Source organism: Ascaphus truei, chromosome 17 (genome assembly GCF_040206685.1).
Source record: "Ascaphus truei isolate aAscTru1 chromosome 17, aAscTru1.hap1, whole genome shotgun sequence".
In the NCBI taxonomy this organism is placed as follows: Eukaryota; Metazoa; Chordata; class Amphibia; order Anura; family Ascaphidae; genus Ascaphus; species Ascaphus truei.
Genome location: NC_134499.1, coordinates 16,237,270 through 16,258,879, shown reverse-complemented (window position 1 = coordinate 16,258,879; position 21,610 = coordinate 16,237,270). Strand labels below are relative to the sequence as shown.

General features: G+C 44.5%; 2 protein-coding genes across 2 annotated transcripts in view; both read right to left on the bottom strand.

Annotated features, from left to right (window-relative positions):
* The window catches only part of WBP11 (WW domain binding protein 11), a 28,945-nt gene extending 27,204 nt beyond the window's left edge, over positions 1 to 1,741 (bottom strand). Inside the window, exon 1 of the mRNA XM_075574058.1 lies at positions 1,643 to 1,741. The gene's annotated coding sequence lies outside the window, so the exon portion shown is untranslated. The remainder of the gene's footprint in view (positions 1 to 1,642) is intronic.
* A 1,426-nt stretch (positions 1,742 to 3,167) lies between these two features.
* Positions 3,168 to 12,412, bottom strand: LOC142468463 (osteocalcin-like). Its single transcript, XM_075575068.1, has 4 exons — positions 12,214 to 12,412; positions 5,051 to 5,098; positions 4,412 to 4,484; positions 3,168 to 3,472 (listed from the first exon to the last, which is right to left on the bottom strand). The coding sequence occupies exons 1-4, from the start codon at positions 12,272 to 12,274 to the stop codon at positions 3,343 to 3,345; spliced, it is 312 nt and encodes a 103-aa protein (XP_075431183.1). The 5' UTR covers positions 12,275 to 12,412; the 3' UTR covers positions 3,168 to 3,342.
* Positions 12,413 to 21,610: the final 9,198 nt, after the last annotated feature.

Genomic DNA, 21,610 nt, shown 5'->3' with positions numbered 1-21,610 from the left:
TTTGCCTCACTGAACACTCTCACTGAACACGCAGCAACATCAGACACAAGTGTAATAGCAAATCAAACTTCACAAGTTTACAATCTAACTTTAAAACAGGATTTCAACATGCGTGTCAGATTTTGGAAACAAAAAGCAATCACACAAATGTGACCCATAAACATGGCGCTGGCATTAGTTCACTTTGGTACTAGGTGGGGTTGGCCCTTTAACCTTTGCAATGCCTTTATTATGTTTAGCAAATTTCAATCGAGTTGGCATGTTGCTTTTTGATCTAAACCTGAGCTATAAACCCAAGGCCACGTCTATAGTGTGAGTGGACGCGGCGCGAACAGGCCGCACCTCTATGAGGCAGGCCATAGAGCGCGCGATGAAGTGTCACATAGTTTTCAGGAGACAAGAGAATTTATTTTTGTCTCGCGACGTCCGGGTCACGTGAACGGTTCAGCAAATGAGGGTGAACCAACCTCGTTACGTCACGCCACCCCGTCGCTGTGGATCTCAGTCCCCAGATCGCTCAGCCGACAGGCGCGCGCTCCGTCGCACGCCCACTATATCCGAGGCCTAACAAGTAAAGCACTTTCTGCAAGTATCAGCAAGTATCCTTAATGCAGGGAGGATCCAGATAAAAAGAAAGGAATACGCAGACCAACTGCACGCTAACTAGAAAAACCGCAACCCATATGCTTACTTGAAGCTGATGTTTGCAAACGCAATACCAACTTGCTGCCTAATATTTATCTTTTTAAGACATATTACACTATTGTTTTTTTTCTTCCTTTTCCCTGTTTGTTGGTCAGTCACACAGGTTTGCGCACATCTTTATTTTGGATTATTTTGACTTTTCTTATGCCCTTTGTTAGATAAGATGATTAATAGATGTGTAACACTGAAATATGTGGAGTTATTTATATTAACATAATGTAGTTGCCCACAGTAATTTAGCTATTTTATATCATTTGTATTTTTGCACAAATAGTGTAGTATGATATGCTTCTATTAAGCCTTTTTAACTGGATGCCATTATAGCTACATTTAGAAATGACATGGTTACTGATAACTCTACAGAGTAGCGCCTGTTGATATTTTTATACATGCATGTGTGTTACTTTGAATTCCAAACAACGATTATAAATGTAGTATGAATAAAAAGGAATTATGCAGTGTGCAAATTATTTTGTTTCACCAATATTTGTGCTGAAAATACATGTGAAAATCTTACATTATAATAATCTTGATATATATATATATATATATACATACACACACACACACACACACACACACACACACACACACACACACACACCACACACACACCACACACACACCACACACACACCACACACACACCACACACACACCACACACGTGTGTATATATATATATAAATATATATATACATATCATTACATTTTTATACATCATGCATAACATTATTTTAATGTTTTAAGTGAAATAAACACGAACGTGTACTCGCACTCATAAATATAGCTGTGTATGTGTGCATATATATTCTCCAATAGCTATCGCCTTTTAATCCGAAGAATGTATTGACTCCAAGGGCACATTTTCTTTGCTCCTCTGTATTAGAGAGACACAGACACGGTAAAGGGTTAACGCATGACAATCCGGCCCTCACCTCCTCGGTTACCGGATCACTTAGTTCCCCGCTCACTTCACCATATAACCCGTCTCAGGTGCAATGTGTTTCCGCTTCCAGGGGGCTCAACAGGTTTTGCTTCCGGTTCATGTTGGAAAAGCGTCACGTTCTATCGTTCTGATTCATGGGAAAATATCCACCATCTTGGTACTCATATAGCGGGTTGTGAATAGGCCACATCCCGCTACACCTCAAGAATAAGCCCACGGGTGTCGGCCATCTTGCTACTCCAATCAGAGAGTTGTGTATCGACAATCTTGCTGAAGGAAGCAACGATGCGTGCCCTGTTACTATGGGTGCAGAAATCGGCCATTCCGCTGAGCAAACCTTCTCCGCTTCTGCAGAGGGACTGGGTTGTCCATCATGCAATGATGCTCATCCCTACACTGAATGAATTGTAGGTTGTTCATCCCTACAATGAACGAGTCAGTAAGCATCCATAGCCCGTTCCCACTTTCAAATATTGGATTTCCTGCTTTTAAACTTAAATGTCCTGGAAAATCCTCTCCAAAAAGTAAAAATTCCTGGACAAAAAAATAAAATCCCTGACCAGGTGGTGTGTACAAGTAACACAAGTTTTTATAGGCCTCACTGCTGCGTGTGACGTCCGGTGAACATACTCAACGCGTTTCAACGTAGACTCCTGATGAGAACTTGTCTATGTTGAAACGCGTTAAGTGTGTTCACCGACTGGAACGTCACACACAGTACCTTCTGCTCACAGAGAGACCTGCCTCCTTTGATCAAACGGGGATTCAAGCCCGGAAGCACGGAGACGGCCTACGCGAGCCCAGCAGAGCCTTGGGTGACCGCTCCAGTTCCCAGCCTCCGGCATCGATCTATTGCTCAAAATGTCTAATTTGATCTGACACCATGTGAGTGTGTTTTATTATCATACAATAATATTTTATAAAGTCTCTTATCAGTCTGCACTATCTCTGGTCTTTCATCTTACCACATCACGGTCTTACCTGGCCAGCTGTGTTCCCTGTCCACCTCCACCTGTGGAAAATGCCTGGTACAGCAGTATAAAGATACCTCTATGTGCACTTAAAGACATTGAAATTTGTGACTACAAATTTCATTGGATTTGGGAAGAATTAATTACCTTAAAATCACAAGACATATTGCAGAACTGTATGTATGTCTGTTTCCACATATACCTGCGCTCCCCATTTCTACCTGGACTTCTAAAGAAGCAGCAAAACGTGAAATCTTATATGTTTATATTAATAAATCAGTTCTGTAGTATTAAATAATAGTAACTTGTTTTTATTATTTTATTCAATGTAATGCCATTTTTTATGAGTTTTGATATGCTGAGCATCCTTTGATTTCTGCAGCAGGTTTTATCCCACCTTCCCCTGCAGTGCAAGATCTTTGCAACACTTTCCTGTTTGTGATAATTTGTTGTCAATGTTCCCAACAGTTTCAGCTGCAAATTGTACAATTGATAATGTTACCATAGTAATATAAGGATACATTGTAGGAAAACAGGGAAATGGCAGCACACAGCTTTTGAAACCTAAAACTTTATTGAAGGCAGTTGAAGCAGCGGTCTCTGACATTTTGAAAGCGCTCGCACACTGCAATTGAATCTATGAAGATCTCTCCTGTTTGTTTTCACTGCATTTTTTCTTACATTGCCACACGCCTACTCCTTCCTATTAAAGCATTGTTTAGACAGGGCCAAAGTAATGCTGGTAGGCCTGGTAGAAGCCCACCCATTCAGATAGCTGGCCACAGGGAAAATAGGTCTCGCACTGCTCCTTCTTCAGTTCCAATGTAGTCTTCATCCGGGGGTATAATCTACAGTGTAAGAAAAAGAATCCTGGTTGATATAACTCAGTCACCTATGCAGGGCTGTAGAAACTATCTAGGGTATAAGAGACCTTAACTTTGGTATCACTCAATAGTAAGGTTATCATAAGGAGTCCAGGCTTTCAGCTGTTCTCTGGACTCAATCACACATACCCGAGGTAACTTGATGTGCTTAGTTCTGATGGCATCGACTGTTAGTGGACAATAGCAGCCATGGAAAGTCATTGCAAGACAACTGACCACTTTTGCCAACTGGAAAGAGAGAGCAGGAGGGGAGGATCAACATCTTCATGTTGATATCCAGATTGGGTTGGGATTGTGAAAAAGAGGCAACACCTTGGAAGTGTTGAATCAAAGTCAATGCGTTTGTTGAAGCCTTGATCTAATACAAGTAATTGCTTGTAGCAGTCGCATCACTTCTACTTGCAGCCTCCATGTACAATGGAGATGCCTGAGGCTCTATAGAGTTTGTGATTCGCTTTACTAGTTTATTTTATTTATATTGGCATTAGAAGAAGTGGTCTGATGGAATGATGCTTGTGAGCCAACTAAAATCTTTTGATGTAGAAGACAGGGTGACCTCCTCGGCCATCCATCCAGCCCCCGCCCCCCCGGCCCATACCTCCTTCCCCCTCCTCGGCCATCCATCCCCCCAGGCCCATACCTCCTTCCCCCTCCTCGGCCATCTATCCATCCCCCCCAAGACCATACCTTCTCCCCCCACCCCCTAGCCCATACCTCCATCTGCACCCCCCTCCAGGCCACCCCCAGGTCCATACCTCTTCACTCCCACCCCCTCCAGGCCCATACCTGCTTCTGAGGCCCAAACCTTCTACCCCATATCCTCACCAGGCCAAAACCTTCTGCATCCCCTTCAAGCCCACACCCCACCTCTTAGGCCCCTACCTATCCCCGTGGAGCCATTACCTTTCATAGTAGTCGTATGCACGCCTGTTCCTCTTAATCAACGTGTTTGCTGCACTCCGTGTCATTGCCACCGCTGATAGAAGAAGATATCCAAAGAATTAGCATGCAGATCGGTGTCTAAACTCCGAGCAGAGCACCTTTCTATTCACAACCCTTTGGCTACCAGTGGCATATTTAGTGAGTTAGTTAGAAATTTTATGACAACTTTTCTCAAATTAAATAGTATATTTAAATAATTTTTTAGACTTCACATTTTTCACGCTAAAGAAAAAAATTGAAGTGTTTTTAGCAATCTTTATCTAATGTCTTTTGGTGATAAAAATGTTTGCTTGTCCTCAAAGCCAGAGGTCATTTATTTCTAATTTTGCGCTCTGTTCATTGATTTAAAGTAATTATGGGACCATCATTAGTGAAGCAGGTAAACATCAATCCAGTAGCTGATCTGCTTGAAAGCAGTGGCCCTGAGTTACTTTAAGAGACATTGTAGTTTGGAAGGAAATGGTCCCATTACGCTGGACTGCCTTTTTAATTAGTAATCTTACAGGTGGAACAGGTTGAGAACAGTGGAATACAAAGACAAATGAAGATTAGTGATATTAAAACATTAATACAGAATAGTAAAAACAGTGCACAACTTGCCTCCATGACTTTTCAAGTTTCTTGAGCCCTGAAGCAAGCGTCTGTCATCTGTAAGTAGGGCGATTAAAGGATGAGAAATGCATGCACATCTTATTTCATTATAACTTCCGTCTAATCACTTTTTATTTACATTAAAAGACTAAGAGGCAGGTGCAGACGTACACACAAGGAGACAGTTTTGGGAAATTAAAACATGGCTTTATTTAACCAGTCCCTTTCAACAATGCACAGCATACAAAAATATACAAAAGAACTAACACCTATCCCTGTGTAAGGGCATACTTACTTCCCCTGTCCCTATCTGCAAGACTGGGAGGATAAACCCCTTACCAGCCTATTACCCCAAAGTCTGAAAGGGTGCCTCAAAGCAGATGGCCCTTCAGGTCAGTCTTTGTTTCCGTGTTTGTGTTCGTTGAGGGCCAACCTTTTGGTCAGTTCCTGGGTTTGCTGCACCCTGGTCTGTTCCCCTCGTGTCTTGCAATCAGCACACAGTAATCCTGTGTGCTCAAGAATCTCCTGGTTTGTTCACAGCAGGGGGCTTTTAAACTGTTCTGATTAACCAGGTGGAGACTGGTTAATTGTTTTTAGCTGCAATTAACCAGCTCCCTGCTGGATTCCTCAGACCACTGAGGCTATCTATTGCAGCCACATTGAAGCAGGGTTGCTTCCCTGTTACAAAGGCAAACCAGGAAATTTACTCTCTGCTCACAGGGGCAATCCCACATAGCAGGCATAATATGTTTTAAGGTTAAACAAGAAGATATCCTTTCAAAGATTCAATCTCTCCACCCTGCCACCCACAGACAATTCTGAGATTTTTTCTGTTAAAATAAGTCGGTTTCCATCTTCTCCAGGTTTTGCTGAATTCAAATGTTACCGAGTAATTATTGTTCTCTCCTATTAATAGTTTTAAATAAATTGGACTGCCATTATTAGTCAAACATCAAAGAGAAATATTCTGGGTGATCAATCTCCCTGCATATAGTTTAGAAACAGTGTTATCAAAACAGAGCTTAGGTAACTATTGTGTAAATATTTCAAAGCATTTGGTTGATACAGACATTAACGGCCAGATCCATAAAGCTTCATTAAGTGATTTAACGTGACATTAAGCTAAGCCAGGGGCCCTCAAGATCCCCCAACAGGTGAGGTTTTCAGAATACCCCTGCTTCAGTACAGGTGGGTACTGCAGTGTCACTGCGCGCTGGTGCTGTCTTTTAAAATGAAAGCCCTCTTGGTGCCGTCTGCCTAAGGGACTCCACACCCCCTGAAAATGTGAGCTCCTCGCGGGGAGCTCACAGATAACATAAAACAAAGGCAGAATGGCGCACTGAGTGGCAAAGAATTTATAATGACCCCGGGGGTCAAACAATAACAATGGTGCACAACACAATAATGGCAATAGAAAAAAACATTAAAACCAACTGATATTAGGGAGGTGGAGGGGCAAGTAATCTCACTGCTGATATAAGGACCCAATACTCACTTATATAACAGCAGGGACACTCGCACTCTCCATGCACAACCTCCGCAGGAATACAGGTCCACAGGGGCAGCTCCACGTGACCTCAACGCGTTTCGCACGTAGTGCTTCGTCAGTGCTTCCTGGCTCGATCATTTTATAGCATCAGTATATATTAAGGTCTTTGCTCCACGTTTTTCCCCTTTGTACATGGGCTTGCGATGTAGTGAATGTAACAGTAAATAGGAGGAGTAAGAGGAGGATTTATATGACGTATAGATTATAATCAAGTATGGGTAGGTTTGTGGGTTTGAATGCCGACTGTTGAAGTTTGTTCGGAACAAATTTCTGAAAGTGAGCAAAAATCGAGCCAGAACCGGAGAAAGGCTTATTCTTGGATTTATGTATTTTTATTTTATTTTTAAACAGGAGATTTTTTTCGGTTCACAGACAAAAAAGGCTTGTGTGAAAATTTTGAAAACTCCTGATTATTTGGAGTTTTTTTTCCCATTATTGAAAAAAAAATAATAATAAAACAAAATTTAGAACCAAAACACATTACAAGTGCCGACCCTTAATTATATTGAGATGTATTAAATGATGCACCTCTGTGCATCACTTTTTCTCCCTTCAATCTGTGTCAAGCAATTTTAACGAGTTCACAGCAGGCGATGGGTGACATACATTTCCGACTTCTACGGCTGGTATTACACTAAGCGCTTGCGCGCGTGGCCACGCGTGAGGCAATGATGAATACCTGTCTCTCTATATCAGTTTATCCGGCGCCAAAGCGCTCACGGCAGACAGCCTTGGCGTGGCAGCTGTGTGGAAGTACAAAGAAATTTGTATTTCCGAGCGGCTGCCGCGCCACGTGACACTGTGAGCCAATCACAGTGCGGCCTACCGTTGTGACGTCATATGGCCACGCCTCCTATCCGCACGCGTCACCGCTGGCCTATAGGCACTAAACGCACACGCCACGTGCATGCGCAACTCCGTGCGCGAGCCCGCACGCCTGCGCTTACTATATTACCTGCCTAACAATCACAGGTAGTATTAGGAACTGCATACTGGTCATGCCGTGACGTGGCTGTAGGGTTATAATGCTTTGGCCAAAGGGTTTAACTAAATGACCCTTATTCATGAGAATATTAACATTGAAATATTTAACTATGTATTTTGTCACATTGGATGTAGCATTGGATATCTTTGTCTTTTGTTGTATACATTGGGCCACACTCATTTGCAATCCTTTTGATTGTATTGTATGTCTTTATTTATATAGCGCCAAAAGTGTACTCAGCTCTTCACAAAGAATACAGTACGGGAATTATAATAATAAAATACGTGTAGCAAAATCAGACAATAGGAAAGGAAATCCCTGCCCCGAAGAGCTTACAATCTAAGTGGTATGTTGGGAGACTTACAGAGACAGCGGGTGAGGGAATAAGTTCTGTAGATGGCAGTGCTTGGCCACAATGGTTGGTAGGAGTGACTGTGGGTGTGGGACAATAGCCATGAGTACAGGATATTTGGATGCTTCATTTGTGGGGTGAGTTTTAAGGTTAGTCAGCATTAAAATGAAAGGGTTAACACAATTTACAGGGGAAGAGATGGCAGTGAGGCATGGGTGAAATCAGGGGTGTTTGTCTGGGTTCAGGATTAGGGGAGATCCCCAGCAGCAGGAAGGAGTAGATAAAGGGTGTGAATAGAGGATTTGTGTGGGTGCTTTTTATTGAGGGGTAAAGAAGTTGTTTGGAGAGAGGTGTATAAATAATGGTGCAGTGGGGAGTGCGGAAGTTGGAGAGAACAGAGACGTTCACAAAGGAGTGAGAAAACAGTAAACAGAAAAAGAAATAGGGAGGGCATAGTGAGATGCAGGAGGAGAGACTTCCCAGGTACTGGAGGATAGGAAGAGTACAAAGAATCACTGCGTATCGAAAGTAAAGTTCTCACAGTTGCACAGTTGTTGTTGTGCAGAGTCCAGATCTTCCTCAGTCTTCACCTCCAATTTCAACTCCAAAATTAACTCTACCGACACTTTAAATGTGATACAAATATATATATATATATACAGCATGTATGACGTGGTGGGTGCTGGGGTTAGAGTTTGCTGAGATTGTGCGTTTAGTGATTCTAACAATCTGCATCAGATGTTAGAAACAGTTTGTTACCTTTTGAGGCAATTGTGCTCGAAAAAAAATGTGTCAGACATTTTGAAATAACCCCCTTTTCTCTGCATTGATTTACAATGGGTTATTCATTAAACTGAGATAGTGCAGATAGTGGTAATTATCACACAGCAACTTCAATAGGATCTTGAGTGTTAAAATACCCTGATCGGCTCTGTTACAGTTTGCCGAATAACCTGAATAGGGGGAAGAGCCACATAGTTCCGCTAGTGAATTAGCGAGACATTCAGTTAATGTTAAGTGTTAACGGGGGATCTTCAAAGCTCACTAACGATGCTATGTTAAGTGCTGTTTTCAGCAGTAATGAGTAGAAAAAGGCACATTTCTTTTGCGTATTTAAATCTGCCTCGGATCAGCTGGTTCCTCTGGTCCAAGGATTAGTCTGAAAAAGGAAAATCCACAATTTTCTTCTCTTTTAAAGATGAGAGAGTGAGATAGTGAGAGAGGGAGAGAGGGAGAGATGGATAGAGGGAGAGAGGGTGAGATAGAGTGTGTGAGAGTGTGTGTGTGTGTGAGAGAGAGAGTGAGAGAGAGTGTGAGAAAGTGTGTGTGAGAGAGTGAGTGAGAGAGTGTGAGTGAGAGAGAGTGAGTGAGAGAGTGAGAGAGTGAGAGAGTGAGAGAGAGAGAGTGAGAGTGTGAGAGAGTGTGTGTAAGAGAGAGACAAAGAGAGCTAATTTGCATCCTTTAAAAAGTAGTAAGGCGTTGAAACTATAAACTGCCACAAGAGGGCTCTGTTTCCAAACACTGCAGATATTATTACATATCACTCAACATGAGAATGATTAAACCCTTACAGGCGGTGGCTCAGATTCATTACGACAGGGGAGCACAATCTTGTTTCCCTGCGCCCCCCTGCCGGCTGTTCCCTTCTCTCCGCGCCCGGCCCCGTTACCTTGGCTCCGGCGTCGGCGTCATGATGACCTCGCGGCGACAAATAGCACCGTTTAGCAGACATGAAGCCTTATTCTTATAGACACTTATCTATGGACCAATTCGCAAAGTAATGATGTAACTTGCAAGTCATGGCACACCAGGGGCCCTTTTGACATACCAGGTTACGTTATGGGAAAATGCTCTTTTTTTAGGGGCAGAGTATAAACAAAGTGCAGGAGGGAAGCGTATTTCAGAGAAGTGTTAGAATAATGGGTCATACTCTGAAGCTGGAGAGCCTGAGGCTTGGGAAATGTGAGGAAGTCCATCATGGAAAGGCGGGTGGACATGTCCAATAGCCACCCAGAGTTGCCAGGTGTCCAGAATTGAACTGGACTGTCCTGTATTTGGACACTGTCCAGTAAAAACCGAGAGATAATACTGGACATGTATGTGGTATTACCTCTCTGGGCGTGTATGTGTGTACCGGTATTACCTCTCTGGGCGTGTATGTGTATACCGGTATTACCTCTCTGGGTGTGTGTGTATACCGGTATTACCTTTCTGGGCGTGTATGTGTATACCAGTATTACCTCTCTGGGTGTGTATGTGTATACTGGTATTACCTCTCTGGGTGTGTATGTGTATACTGGTATTACCTCTCTGGACATGTATGTGTGTACCGATATTACCTCTCTGGGCGTGTATGTGTATACCGGTATTATCTCTCTGGGCGTGTATGTGTATACCGGTAATACCTCTCTGGGCGTGTATGTGTATACCGGTATTACCTCTCTGGGCGTGTATGTGTATACCGGTATTACCTCTCTGGGCGTGTATGTGTATACCGGTGTTACCTCTCTGGGCGTGTATGTGTATACCGGTATTACCTCCCTAGGCGTGTATGTGTATACCGGTATTACCTCTCTGGGCGTGTATGTGTATACCGGTATTACCTCTCTGTGCGTGTATGTGTATACCTGTATTACCTCTCTGGGCGTGTATGTGTATACCGGTATTACCTCTCTGGGCGTGTATGTGTATACCGGTATTACCTCTCTGGGCGTGTATGTGTATACCGGTATTACCTCTCTGAGCGTGTATGTGTATACCGGTATTACCTCTCTGGGCGGGTATGTGTATACCGGTATTACCTCTGTGGGCGTGTATGTGTATACCGGTATTACCTCTCTGGGCGGGTATGTGTATACCGGTATTACCTCTGTGGGCGTGTATGTGTATACCGGTATTACCTCTCTGGGCGGGTATGTGTATACTGGTATTACCTCTCTGGACATGTATGTGTATACCGGTATTACCACTCTGGACATAGTGACCTGATCGGCTTGGGGGGCCGTGGGATTTCACCGAGCAGGGAGAGAGTAGGGCTGTTGCTAGGGGGGTGAGCAGCTTCCTCCATCCTGATTGGCTGCTGCTGGGTAATGCAGCCAATCAGGAGGAAGGTGTCGGGAGCCTGGGGGTGGGGTCAGGGAGAGGAGGAAACAGCACGGAGCAAGTGTGTGTCTGTGTGCACGCGTATGTCGAGCGCATTGCAGTATCTTTATGGAAGCCATCTGACAACCCTACTCCCAGCAGAGGTGGTCAGAAGCTAATACAGTAAGGGAATGAAAAAAATGTTTGGGATAGACCTGCGGGTATCCTAAATATGGAAGAGCAGGTCTGAGACACAAGTGGAGGAATCGCCAACAAAAAAGAGGATAAGAAAATATCACATGGCACAAAGCAGTTGTAGAAATGACAAGAAATTAAACAATAAGAAGACACAAGAACAAGCACTGAATGTGCAGAGCTGTGCAGGACGATCTGCAGGCCTATAGCTGAGGGGATGTACAGTAAGAGCTGTGATACAGTGAAGGAGACTGGGGATCGAAGATAACAAAAGCTCAATGAAGATGAAGCAGCGACTTATCAATGGGATGAAGCAAATCATTGCACTCAAACAAAACAACAGACCCACAATAAAACACTGTTCACTGATCATAAAGAGAGTTGAGAACTTCTAAATTAAAATGAGAATGCAGATAACACAGGGTATATTCCAGCAGCGGAAGAGTCAGTAATGATGTAACATGCGTTCTGCCAAAGAAGTGACTGTGATGCAGCCTGGCCAGCACATTAACGGTTAAGCCTGACGGTTTCCCCTACCTATCAAGATGGATGCCTATGTTACAGGCTAAAAGACCATCTCATTGAGGCTAAAATGGCCGACCTGTGTGACATTATGTGTTGTAATCTAATTACCCCCTCCTCTTAAATGCTGGGTGCCAGCGCAGCAGACATATTTCCTGGGGCCCAGGACTAGAGTTACGACCGGGACCCCACATAGGTTGAACTTGATGGACGTATGTCTGTTTTCAACCTCATCTACTATGTAAATATGTAACTATTTATACCGAATTGCAAATGATCACGCCATATTAAGGTAAGTAGGGATATGCATATGCTTTGTTTTCTTTGGCATAAATTCATAATTCAGCATTCCCATTATTATTATTTTTAATGTTTTAGAATGTTTGAAATTGCTATGGTTATTGGTGGATTATCAAATGTGTTATTAGTCTTAATGGGTTCTACTGAGGCCGAAACATTACAGGAATAATGAAGCTCCATTAACTTACCTTTATTAACAAGACAGTAGGCAGAGAGGGCCAGAAGTGACAAGGCAACCAACATCTTCATCTTAATAATGTCCACCTATTGGTTCAGCTGCATTTCTCTCAATGTGAATTCGCCTCTGGACCTCACTTTCTCTCTGTGCCTCTCCGCTTCTGCGTCTCTCTTTTTATCCCTCTGTCTCTCCCTAACTTTTTCTCATTGCTTTTCTTCAAGGTTTGGCAGATTATGATTGTTTAATATTGTGTAACATCACACTCTTTCCATACTCCCACATCCAAGTTCTTTGGTTGCCAACTAATATTTTTGGAAGGGATATTATGTGAAAAAGTCCCATCCTTTCACCCTTCTTCACAGGGTCCTTGCTGTCTTATTACTGGCATTTCTACGTCTGTTGCTCTCTAAGGTTGTGCGACGGCGACGCGACCGTCGCGTCAAAACAAATGCATTGTCATTGGCACTTATATTGCACGCTACGGCGACAAAACGACGTTGCGACAGCACTACCAAAAATGTGGTAGTCACTGATATTTGATTTTTTCGGCGACGGTCTCCCCTTTTGGCCAATCAGGAGCTTCTCCGTCCCTCTGCCTTCCCCCTTTATGATGTTGCTTGCCTTGTAGCCAGCGACGTCGCCTAAATTTGACATTTAACAATCGCAATGGTGACGGGTGACGTCACCGGTCGCGTCGCCGTTGCCGGCACTATAAGCGCGGCATAAGTCTCCAGAATAATCATGGCTAAGTGCATCTTGGAAGAGCGCATTACATCATGCCATGCTATACACAGAGTCACTGCATTACATCATGCCATGCTATACACAGAGTCACTGCATTACATCATGCCATGCTATACACAGAGTCACTGCATTACATCATGCCATGCTATACACAGAGTCACTGCATTACATCATGCCATGCTATACACAGAGTCACTGCATTACATCATGCCATGCTACTGTATACACAGAGTCACTGCATTACATCATGCCATGCTATACACAGAGTCACTGCATTACATCATGCCATGCTATACACAGAGTCACTGCATTACATCATGCCATGCTATACACAGAGTCACTGCATTACATCATGCCATGCTACTGTATACACAGAGTCACTGCATTACATCATGCCATGCTATACACAGAGTCACTGCATTACCTCATGCCATGCTATACACAGAGACACTGCATTACATCATGCCATGCTATACACAGAGTCACTGAATTACATCATGCCATGCTATACACAGAGTCACTGCATTACATCATGCAAGGCTATACACAGAGTCACTGCATTACATCATGCCATGCTATACACAGAGTCACTGCATTACATCATGCCATGCTATACACAGAGTCACTGCATTACATCATGCCATGCTATATACAGAGTCACTGCATTACATCATGCAAGGCTATACACAGAGTCACTGCATTACATCATGCCATGCTATACACAGTGTCACTGCATTACATCATGCCATGCTATACACAGAGTCACTGCATTACATCATGCCATGCTATACACAGAGTCACTGCATTACTGTACATCATGCAAGACTATACCCAAGTTGGCAGGTCAGTTTCATTTTGCCAGGTTATGACAGATCCAATGTGATCATTCTTCCTGTAATTATACAGGAAGAAAAAGAACCCTCTATAGCACTCGGGTTCACGCTCTGATGATGAGTGGGTGTTTTAAAACATAATCTTTATTAGTGACATATATAAAATAGTAGATGTTGGAACAACGTACTGGAGGTAGGTTGATCCTGGATATTAGTAGCCGTGTTGGCTCCGGATCAGTTAGTAGCTAATATACCAGATATAACTATATTGGAACACTGGTAACAGAACAGCACAGAGATCCTGATGTGGACCTGTGTGATGGGGGTGTGCTGCTGGGTGTGCTAAAATAGGTACTGAATAGACATATCACATTGTAGCAGGGTCTGCGTGAGTCCTTTAATAAGGTGGTAGGTGTGATATGTATATGCTGATAGACACTGGGAACATATATATAGTGGTTATCAGTGGTCGTATGTGCTGTCAGCTATGTTGCCACTCTGTATATAGGTGTGTATCTAGCTAAGTGTCAGAGTGACCTGAGGTAACCTTGAATGCTGTACTGCAGGGGTAAGTGTCCTGCATTCACCTCTAGGGCTGTATGTAGCAGGTAGATAGTGTAAGCAGAGGTAAGTTTTAGTAGTCTTTAACAGGAGGGCACTATAGCTAGAAGGTATGTGGTCTTATCCTAAATCAGAGGGTGAGCTGGAAGTAAGCACAGTTAGTGACCCTATGTGCTGCTGTCTAGAGTATCCCCAACAGCAGCGCAGCTAGGGTGTTACTGCGGGTGACCAAAATTCAATAAACTATGTAGGTTTAGCACTCTCTAAACAGACACCACACAATCGAGGCTTAAAATGACCATCGGGGCACTTTTAGCCTGTATATCCTGCACGAGCAGGCTGCCGCATGAACTCGCGGTTAGAGACACATAATGCGGAGGCAGTCACTGGTAACCATACTTACCATTCGCCTTGAGAAAGCCTCTCGCGAAACGCGCGCGTCGGCTCCCTTCTCCCACGTGCACGCGCAGACCAGTGACTGCCTCCGCATTATGTGTCTCTAACCGCGAGTTCATGCGGCAGCCTGCTCGTGCAGGATATACAGGCTAAAAGTGCCCCGATGGTCATTTTAAGCCTCGATTGTGTGGTGTCTGTTTAGAGAGTGCTAAACCTACATAGTTTATTGAATTTTGGTCACCCGCAGTAACACCCTAGCTGCGCTGCTGTTGGGGATACTCTAGACAGCAGCACATAGGGTCACTAACTGTGCTTACTTCCAGCTCACCCTCTGATTTAGGATAAGACCACATACCTTCTAGCTATAGTGCCCTCCTGTTAAAGACTACTAAAACTTACCTCTGCTTACACTATCTACCTGCTACATACAGCCCTAGAGGTTAATGCAGGACACTTACCCCTGCAGTACAGCATTCAAGGTTACCTCAGGTCACTCTGACACTTAGCTAGATACACACCTATATACAGAGTGGCAACATAGCTGACAGCACATACGACCACTGATAACCACTATATATATGTTCCCAGTGTCTATCAGCATATACATATCACACCTACCACCTTATTAAAGGACTCACGCAGACCCTGCTACAATGTGATATGTCTATTCAGTACCTATTTTAGCACACCCAGCAGCACACCCCCATCACACAGGTCCACATCAGGATCTCTGTGCTGTTCTGTTACCAGTGTTCCAATATAGTTATATCTGGTATATTAGCTACTAACTGATCCGGAGCCAACACGGCTACTAATATCCAGGATCAACCTACCTCCAGTACGTTGTTCCAACATCTACTATTTTATATATGTCACTAATAAAGATTATGTTTTAAAACACCCACTCATCATCAGAGCGTGAACCCGAGTGCTATAGAGGGTTCTTTTTCTCCCTGTTCACTACTGTACTACACCCTAAGCACCGTTCACCATCACACCATACCATAGTGGCTGCAGCAGGGGTCCCCCTATCATCCCCCTGTAATTATACAGGTAAATAAGAATTTTAACCGAGGTAAGTGTTAGAACCTGCTTTGGCCAAAGGGTTAAACTAAATTACTCTTTTTACAAGAGATATATAGGTATTGCACTGTGTATTTTTGTCACAATGGAAGTAGCTTTGGGCATTTTTGTTTTTCTGTTGTACGGCTATACACAGTCAGCGCATTACATCATACCATGCTATACACAGTCAGAGCATTACATCATACCAGGCTATACACAGTCACTACATTACATCATGCCAGGCTATACACAGAGCATTACATCATACCAGGCTATACACAGAGCATTACATCATACCAGCTATACAGTCAGTGCATTACATCATACCAGGCTATACACAGAGTCACTGCATTACATCGCGCAAGGCTATACACAGTCAGAGCATTACATCATGCCAGGCTATACACAGTCAGAGCATTACATCATACCAGGCTATACACAGAGCATTACATCATACCAGGCTATACACAGTCAGAGCATTACATCATACCAGGCTATACACAGAGTCGGCGCATTACATCATGCGACACTCCTATTGGACACTATTATGATGATGGTGGTGTTCATGACTGATGTAGCTTGCAATCAGGTATTTTTTTACAATGTTAAGGTGTATAGGGTTAACTTTATCACTGTGTTTATTGGTGTGATCTTAGATATACCCACAAAACTCAATGATGTCACTTTTAGGGGCGGTGATTAGTCACACCCCTTTCAATTGTATCATGTAAAGCAGTTCACTTTAGTCACAGATACTGTATAAGGAGCATTGTACGCGCACCACTTTATCTTGACAAAGGTCAATGTATTTGACCGAAACGTCGATCTGCGTGGATTAAAATTCTTTTATTTGTTTGTATGAGGACCTCTGAAGTGCCGGCTCCTTCTTGCTTTAGGAGGATGTGTCCCGTGTCATCTGTGCCAGACAGCTTTTGCTAAATTATTGTCCCGTAATGTGCGTCTTTTCTAAACCAAAAAAATTGAAACTCATGTAGCATAATACAATTTTATTTAAAACAAAATTTTTTTCATTTCTCCATCGAGCCACGTGCCAGGGGACTCCTCCTTTTTCACCAATATCTTTTACGGGTTTGGAAACCCCCCCCCCCCCTCGTTTGACTCTGGCAGCGGGATTGAAAAGCGTTGGAAATCCTGCATCCGCTAAGAACGGGACTTCGGCACGCATCCCCTGCATGCATGTTATTTCATTCAAGCACGGACACAAAACATATGGACTCGACTGCTTTTACAGCGGCGTATGGATTAGGTTATTACCCCTGGAAAACGGGTCGGTGTATTAGGAATTGCATGTTAGCGCTTCTTTATTCTCTTTCAACTATGAAAGAAGCTTGGTAACAGTTTATTACATTTACTATATTTGGCCTTATTGTTACACAACGTAGAGCTCTATAAGGGGTCTATAAGGGGGTCTATAAGGGTGTATATGTATTACCGCCTCGCGACTGCAGCAGGGCAGACTGCAGGCCTGCACTGCAAAACAAATTACATTAGGTCCGTGGTGCTGAATTCTGTCCTCAAGGGCAATCATACTGTACCAAGTTTTTAGGATGTATCTTATTAAAACGTAATTAACCTACTTGTATAGCCTTAAGATAATGAGCCTATGTAATAACATATTTTGATTGATTGCGTCAAAGATCTCAGTGCTAAAAAAATAATGCAAGCCTACAGTACATAAAATTATGTACATATGAAGCATAATTTGTTGTTTGAAATGACCTTTGCTGCATCCCGGTGACAGGGTGAATGAACATCACCAGCCATATACCTGGCAAACCTATGTTTAAGCTTGCAGTGCAGCAGTGACGAGGTTAAGTTTCAGTTGAGAAGTGCTGCTTAATTAGTCTGACTCCAGCTGCATAATCAAGGTGTTTTAAAAACCTCCAGGCTGTACACACACATGCAAGCTAGCTGGTCAGGAGACAGGACTGAAATACTGAAGAGATTACTGCTATAAGGTGTGTTTTTCAAAGTACATGTGTGATAACTGTCTGTGTCCTGCATGCTGAAGATAAGCTGCCTTGTTGTCTATGCTGAAGAGAAGCTATTTTGTTTTTGTCTGCTGAAGAGAAGCTTTTTTGTTTTTGTATGCTGAGGAGAAGCTATTTTGTTTTTGTGTGCTGTATGTTTTAAAGGCTCAATAAATAAGCCTTATCAAGAGAACCCGCGTGTGTGGTTGCATGTACCCTGCAACAATCCCTCATGTTGAAAACCTGATTGATACAATTTAAATGGAAACAGAATTCTGTGCATTTTTTGCATTTTTATTTATTTATAACTAATATTGGTAAATATCAATTATTAGTCGTGTAATATTATTTATAATAGCCATACAGTGGAAATAATACAATTTGTCAACCTATATCATGAAACATACATTCCCTCTAGAGTGTGAGCTCTGCTGGTCGGGACCCCCCTCCCCACCCATTACCTCTCTGTATCTGTTTGTGCATGTCTGTCCTTATTCGGACATCACTCTGTACCCCCGTTGTACCATGCTGCGTATATGTTGACACTTGACAAATAAATGATACAAATCTTAACATACATGTTCTGTCAAATCCAATTTTTTTTCTTAACACGAGTAACAGTCTTTTTAGTGTTTGTGCCAAAGTGAACTTGGCGGACAAGTTTGACACATTTTACTTTACTTGATTTTGTTGCGCACATAACTATTATTTTTTAAGTACATGCCAACAGCCGTCCATTTATGTGAGCCAAAGCAAATAAAAAAAATGCCTTTTAACGTAGCTGACGCTGATGGAGAAATTTGAGCCAAGTCACAGGAGAAAACAAACGTAACTATAATTGAGTGTGACATGCGCCAATGTAGCGCTGACACAGCCCTGTGTAAAACTTAGTACATGGCCCCCCTGCTTGCATCGCTTTGTATTGCTCTGAAAATCAGAGATGTATCAACAATGCACTCCGGCTTTAAATCATAGAAAGGACAGTAATAGTATCAATAGGTACCACTGCCTGCTTCACAGAGGTGCAAACAGACGTACTCCGAGGATTCAGTCAAAATGATGATGCAGAGCACACGAAGGCAAAGGATATTTGATTAGTTTATTTAACGTAACGACCTGTGCAAGCAGGTCTCCCGCAGCCTACACCCAGGACTGCAGGTCTCCCGCAGCCTACACCCAGGAGTGCAGGTCTCCCGCAGCCTACACCCAGGAGTGCGGGTCTCCCGCAGCCTACACCCAGGAGTGCAGGTCTCCCGCAGCCTACACCCAGGAGTGCAGGTCTCCCGCAGCCTACACCCAGGAGTGCAGGTCTCCCGCAGCCTACACCCAGGAGTGCAGGTCTCCCGCCCCTACACCCAGGAGTGCAGGTCTCCCGCAGCCTACACCCAGGAGTGCAGGTCTCCCGCAGCCTACACCCAGGAGTGCAGGTCTCCCGCCCCTACACCCAGGAGTGCGGGTCTCCCGCAGCCTACACCCAGGAGTGCAGGTCTCCCGCAGCCTACACCCAGGAGTGCAGGTCTCCCGCAGCCTACACCCAGGAGTGCAGGTCTCCCGCCCCTACACCCGGGAGTGCAGGTCTCCCGCTGCCTACACCCAGGAGTGCAGGTCTCCCGCAGCCTACACCCAGGAGTGCAGGTCTCCCGCAGCCTACACCCAGGAGTGCAGGTCTCCCGCCCCTACACCCGGGAGTGCAGGTCTCCCGCAGCCTACACCCAGGAGTGCAGGTCTCCCGCAGCCTACACCCAGGAGTGCAGGTCTCCCGCAGCCTACACCCAGGAGTGCAGGTCTCCCGCAGCCTACACCCAGGAGTGCAGGTCTCCCGCAGCCTACACCCAGGAGTGCAGGTCTCCCGCAGCCTACACCCAGGAGTGCAGGTCTCCCGCCCCTACACCCAGGAGTGCAGGTCTCCCGCAGCCTACACCCAGGAGTGCAGGTCTCCCGCAGCCTACACCCAGGAGTGCAGGTCTCCCGCCCCTACACCCAGGAGTGCGGGTCTCCCGCAGCCTACACCCAGGAGTGCAGGTCTCCCGCAGCCTACACCCAGGAGTGCAGGTCTCCCGCAGCCTACACCCAGGAGTGCAGGTCTCCCGCCCCTACACCCGGGAGTGCAGGTCTCCCGCTGCCTACACCCAGGAGTGCAGGTCTCCCGCAGCCTACACCCAGGAGTGCAGGTCTCCCGCAGCCTACACCCAGGAGTGCAGGTCTCCCGCCCCTACACCCGGGAGTGCAGGTCTCCCGCAGCCTACACCCAGGAGTGCAGGTCTCCCGCAGCCTACACCCAGGAGTGCAGGTCTCCCGCAGCCTACACCCAGGAGTGCAGGTCTCCCGCAGCCTACACCCAGGAGTGCAGGTCTCCCGCAGCCTACACCCAGGAGTGCAGGTCTCCCGCAGCCTACACCCAGGAGTGCAGCAGCTGTGAGAGCATATCTCTCATGGCATGCCCTCCAGCCCCCTGGAGCAGCTCACCCACAACTCTCCCACTGCTCACCTTCTCAATTGAAACCGGGTGAGGCTCCTGTATTCAGAAACCGCCATGTTGCATGTAGGAAGTATATATATATATATATATATATATATATATATATATATATATATATATATATATATATATATATATATATATCTTTATGAAGTATATGGATGTGTGTGTTGGCGTTTCATTTTGTGTATGTGTGTGTCACTTAGTAAATCTCTGTGTTGAGTTTGTGTGTCACTGTTTGTATGTATTTGTCACAAGGTGTATGGATGTCACTATGCGTGTGTGACTGTCACTATGCGTGTGTGTGTGTCTCTAGTTGTATGCGTATCACTAAGTGCATGTGTGTATGTCACTGGATGTCTGTGTATTGTTACGGGAGAGCAGAACTTAATTGAGGGATCAAGGCACCAGGCAGGAAAAAGTAGTTCAAGAAAGAGGTTTTATTCCAGCCGCAGGCAGCAAGCACAACATAAAAACACAGATCAGAGCTGTACTCACTAAGCAGGGGCATACGGGGGACTGCTAGCTGGCTAGGTGCTGAGCGCACCTTGAAGGCTTACATAGGGTTTTCATCCACTCTCCGTCGAGGTAGGAACCGTCCAGACCTCTCTGGTGCACTTAGCAGAGCACTTTCAAATCTCCCGCTGAAAGGTCCTGCTCTCCGCTGCTCCAGCGACTCACAGTTCCATCGCACAAACGCACCTTCACATCTCCCGCTTGGTTTAATCTCCCAGCATCGTTTCCAGGTGTCTGCGGCACAGCCTCGGAGCACACCACCTAGTTCAGGTTCAAGGACCCCCTCGTTCCCGAGGCACAGGCCTCTGTATCGGGCGCCGGTATCTCCTCCAAGTATAAATGTCCTGCGTCAGGACTCACGGTGACCGGGACATTTAAACTTGCAGAAGAGACTGGCACCCCATACTGGGGCCTGTACCGTGGGAAGCAAGGGGTCCCCCGACCTGAAAGTCATGCGGTTCAGCTCCGGAGACCTCCTGCTCTAGAATAAGCCCTAGAGGTGTCTCTTGTCCAACTATAAGTTAAAACTGCTGTTAAATCTACTTCTCATCGCCTTTTAAGTACGTTTCTGGACCAGGACATTTGATTTCTTGATCAGTAAAAAATAAGACGGGGTGTGCCGAGCGCGCGCGTTCTAAGTGACACTTCTTTGTGTTTTGTCACTGAAATTGTATTTTGATTTTTTTGGTTGAATGAAAGACTTTTGAGAGTATCATTTATTTGATTTATTTTTCCATAGTATCAGTTGGTATACATGATACAATTGACTTATGATAACTCAGGTAAGATACATATTTTTTGGATTGTAAAGTATCTAAATGC

Coding starts and splice junctions, on each gene's coding strand:
- LOC142468463 (XM_075575068.1), bottom strand. CDS start 12,274: ATGAAGATGTTGGTTGCCTTGTCACTTCTGGCCCTCTCTGCCTACTGT. Junction 4,485..5,050: donor AAACTTGAAAAGTCATGGAG/GCAAGTTGTGCA, acceptor TTCTTCTATCAG/CGGTGGCAATGACACGGAGT. Junction 3,473..4,411: donor GCATACGACTACTATGAAAG/GTAATGGCTCCA, acceptor CTTACACTGTAG/ATTATACCCCCGGATGAAGA.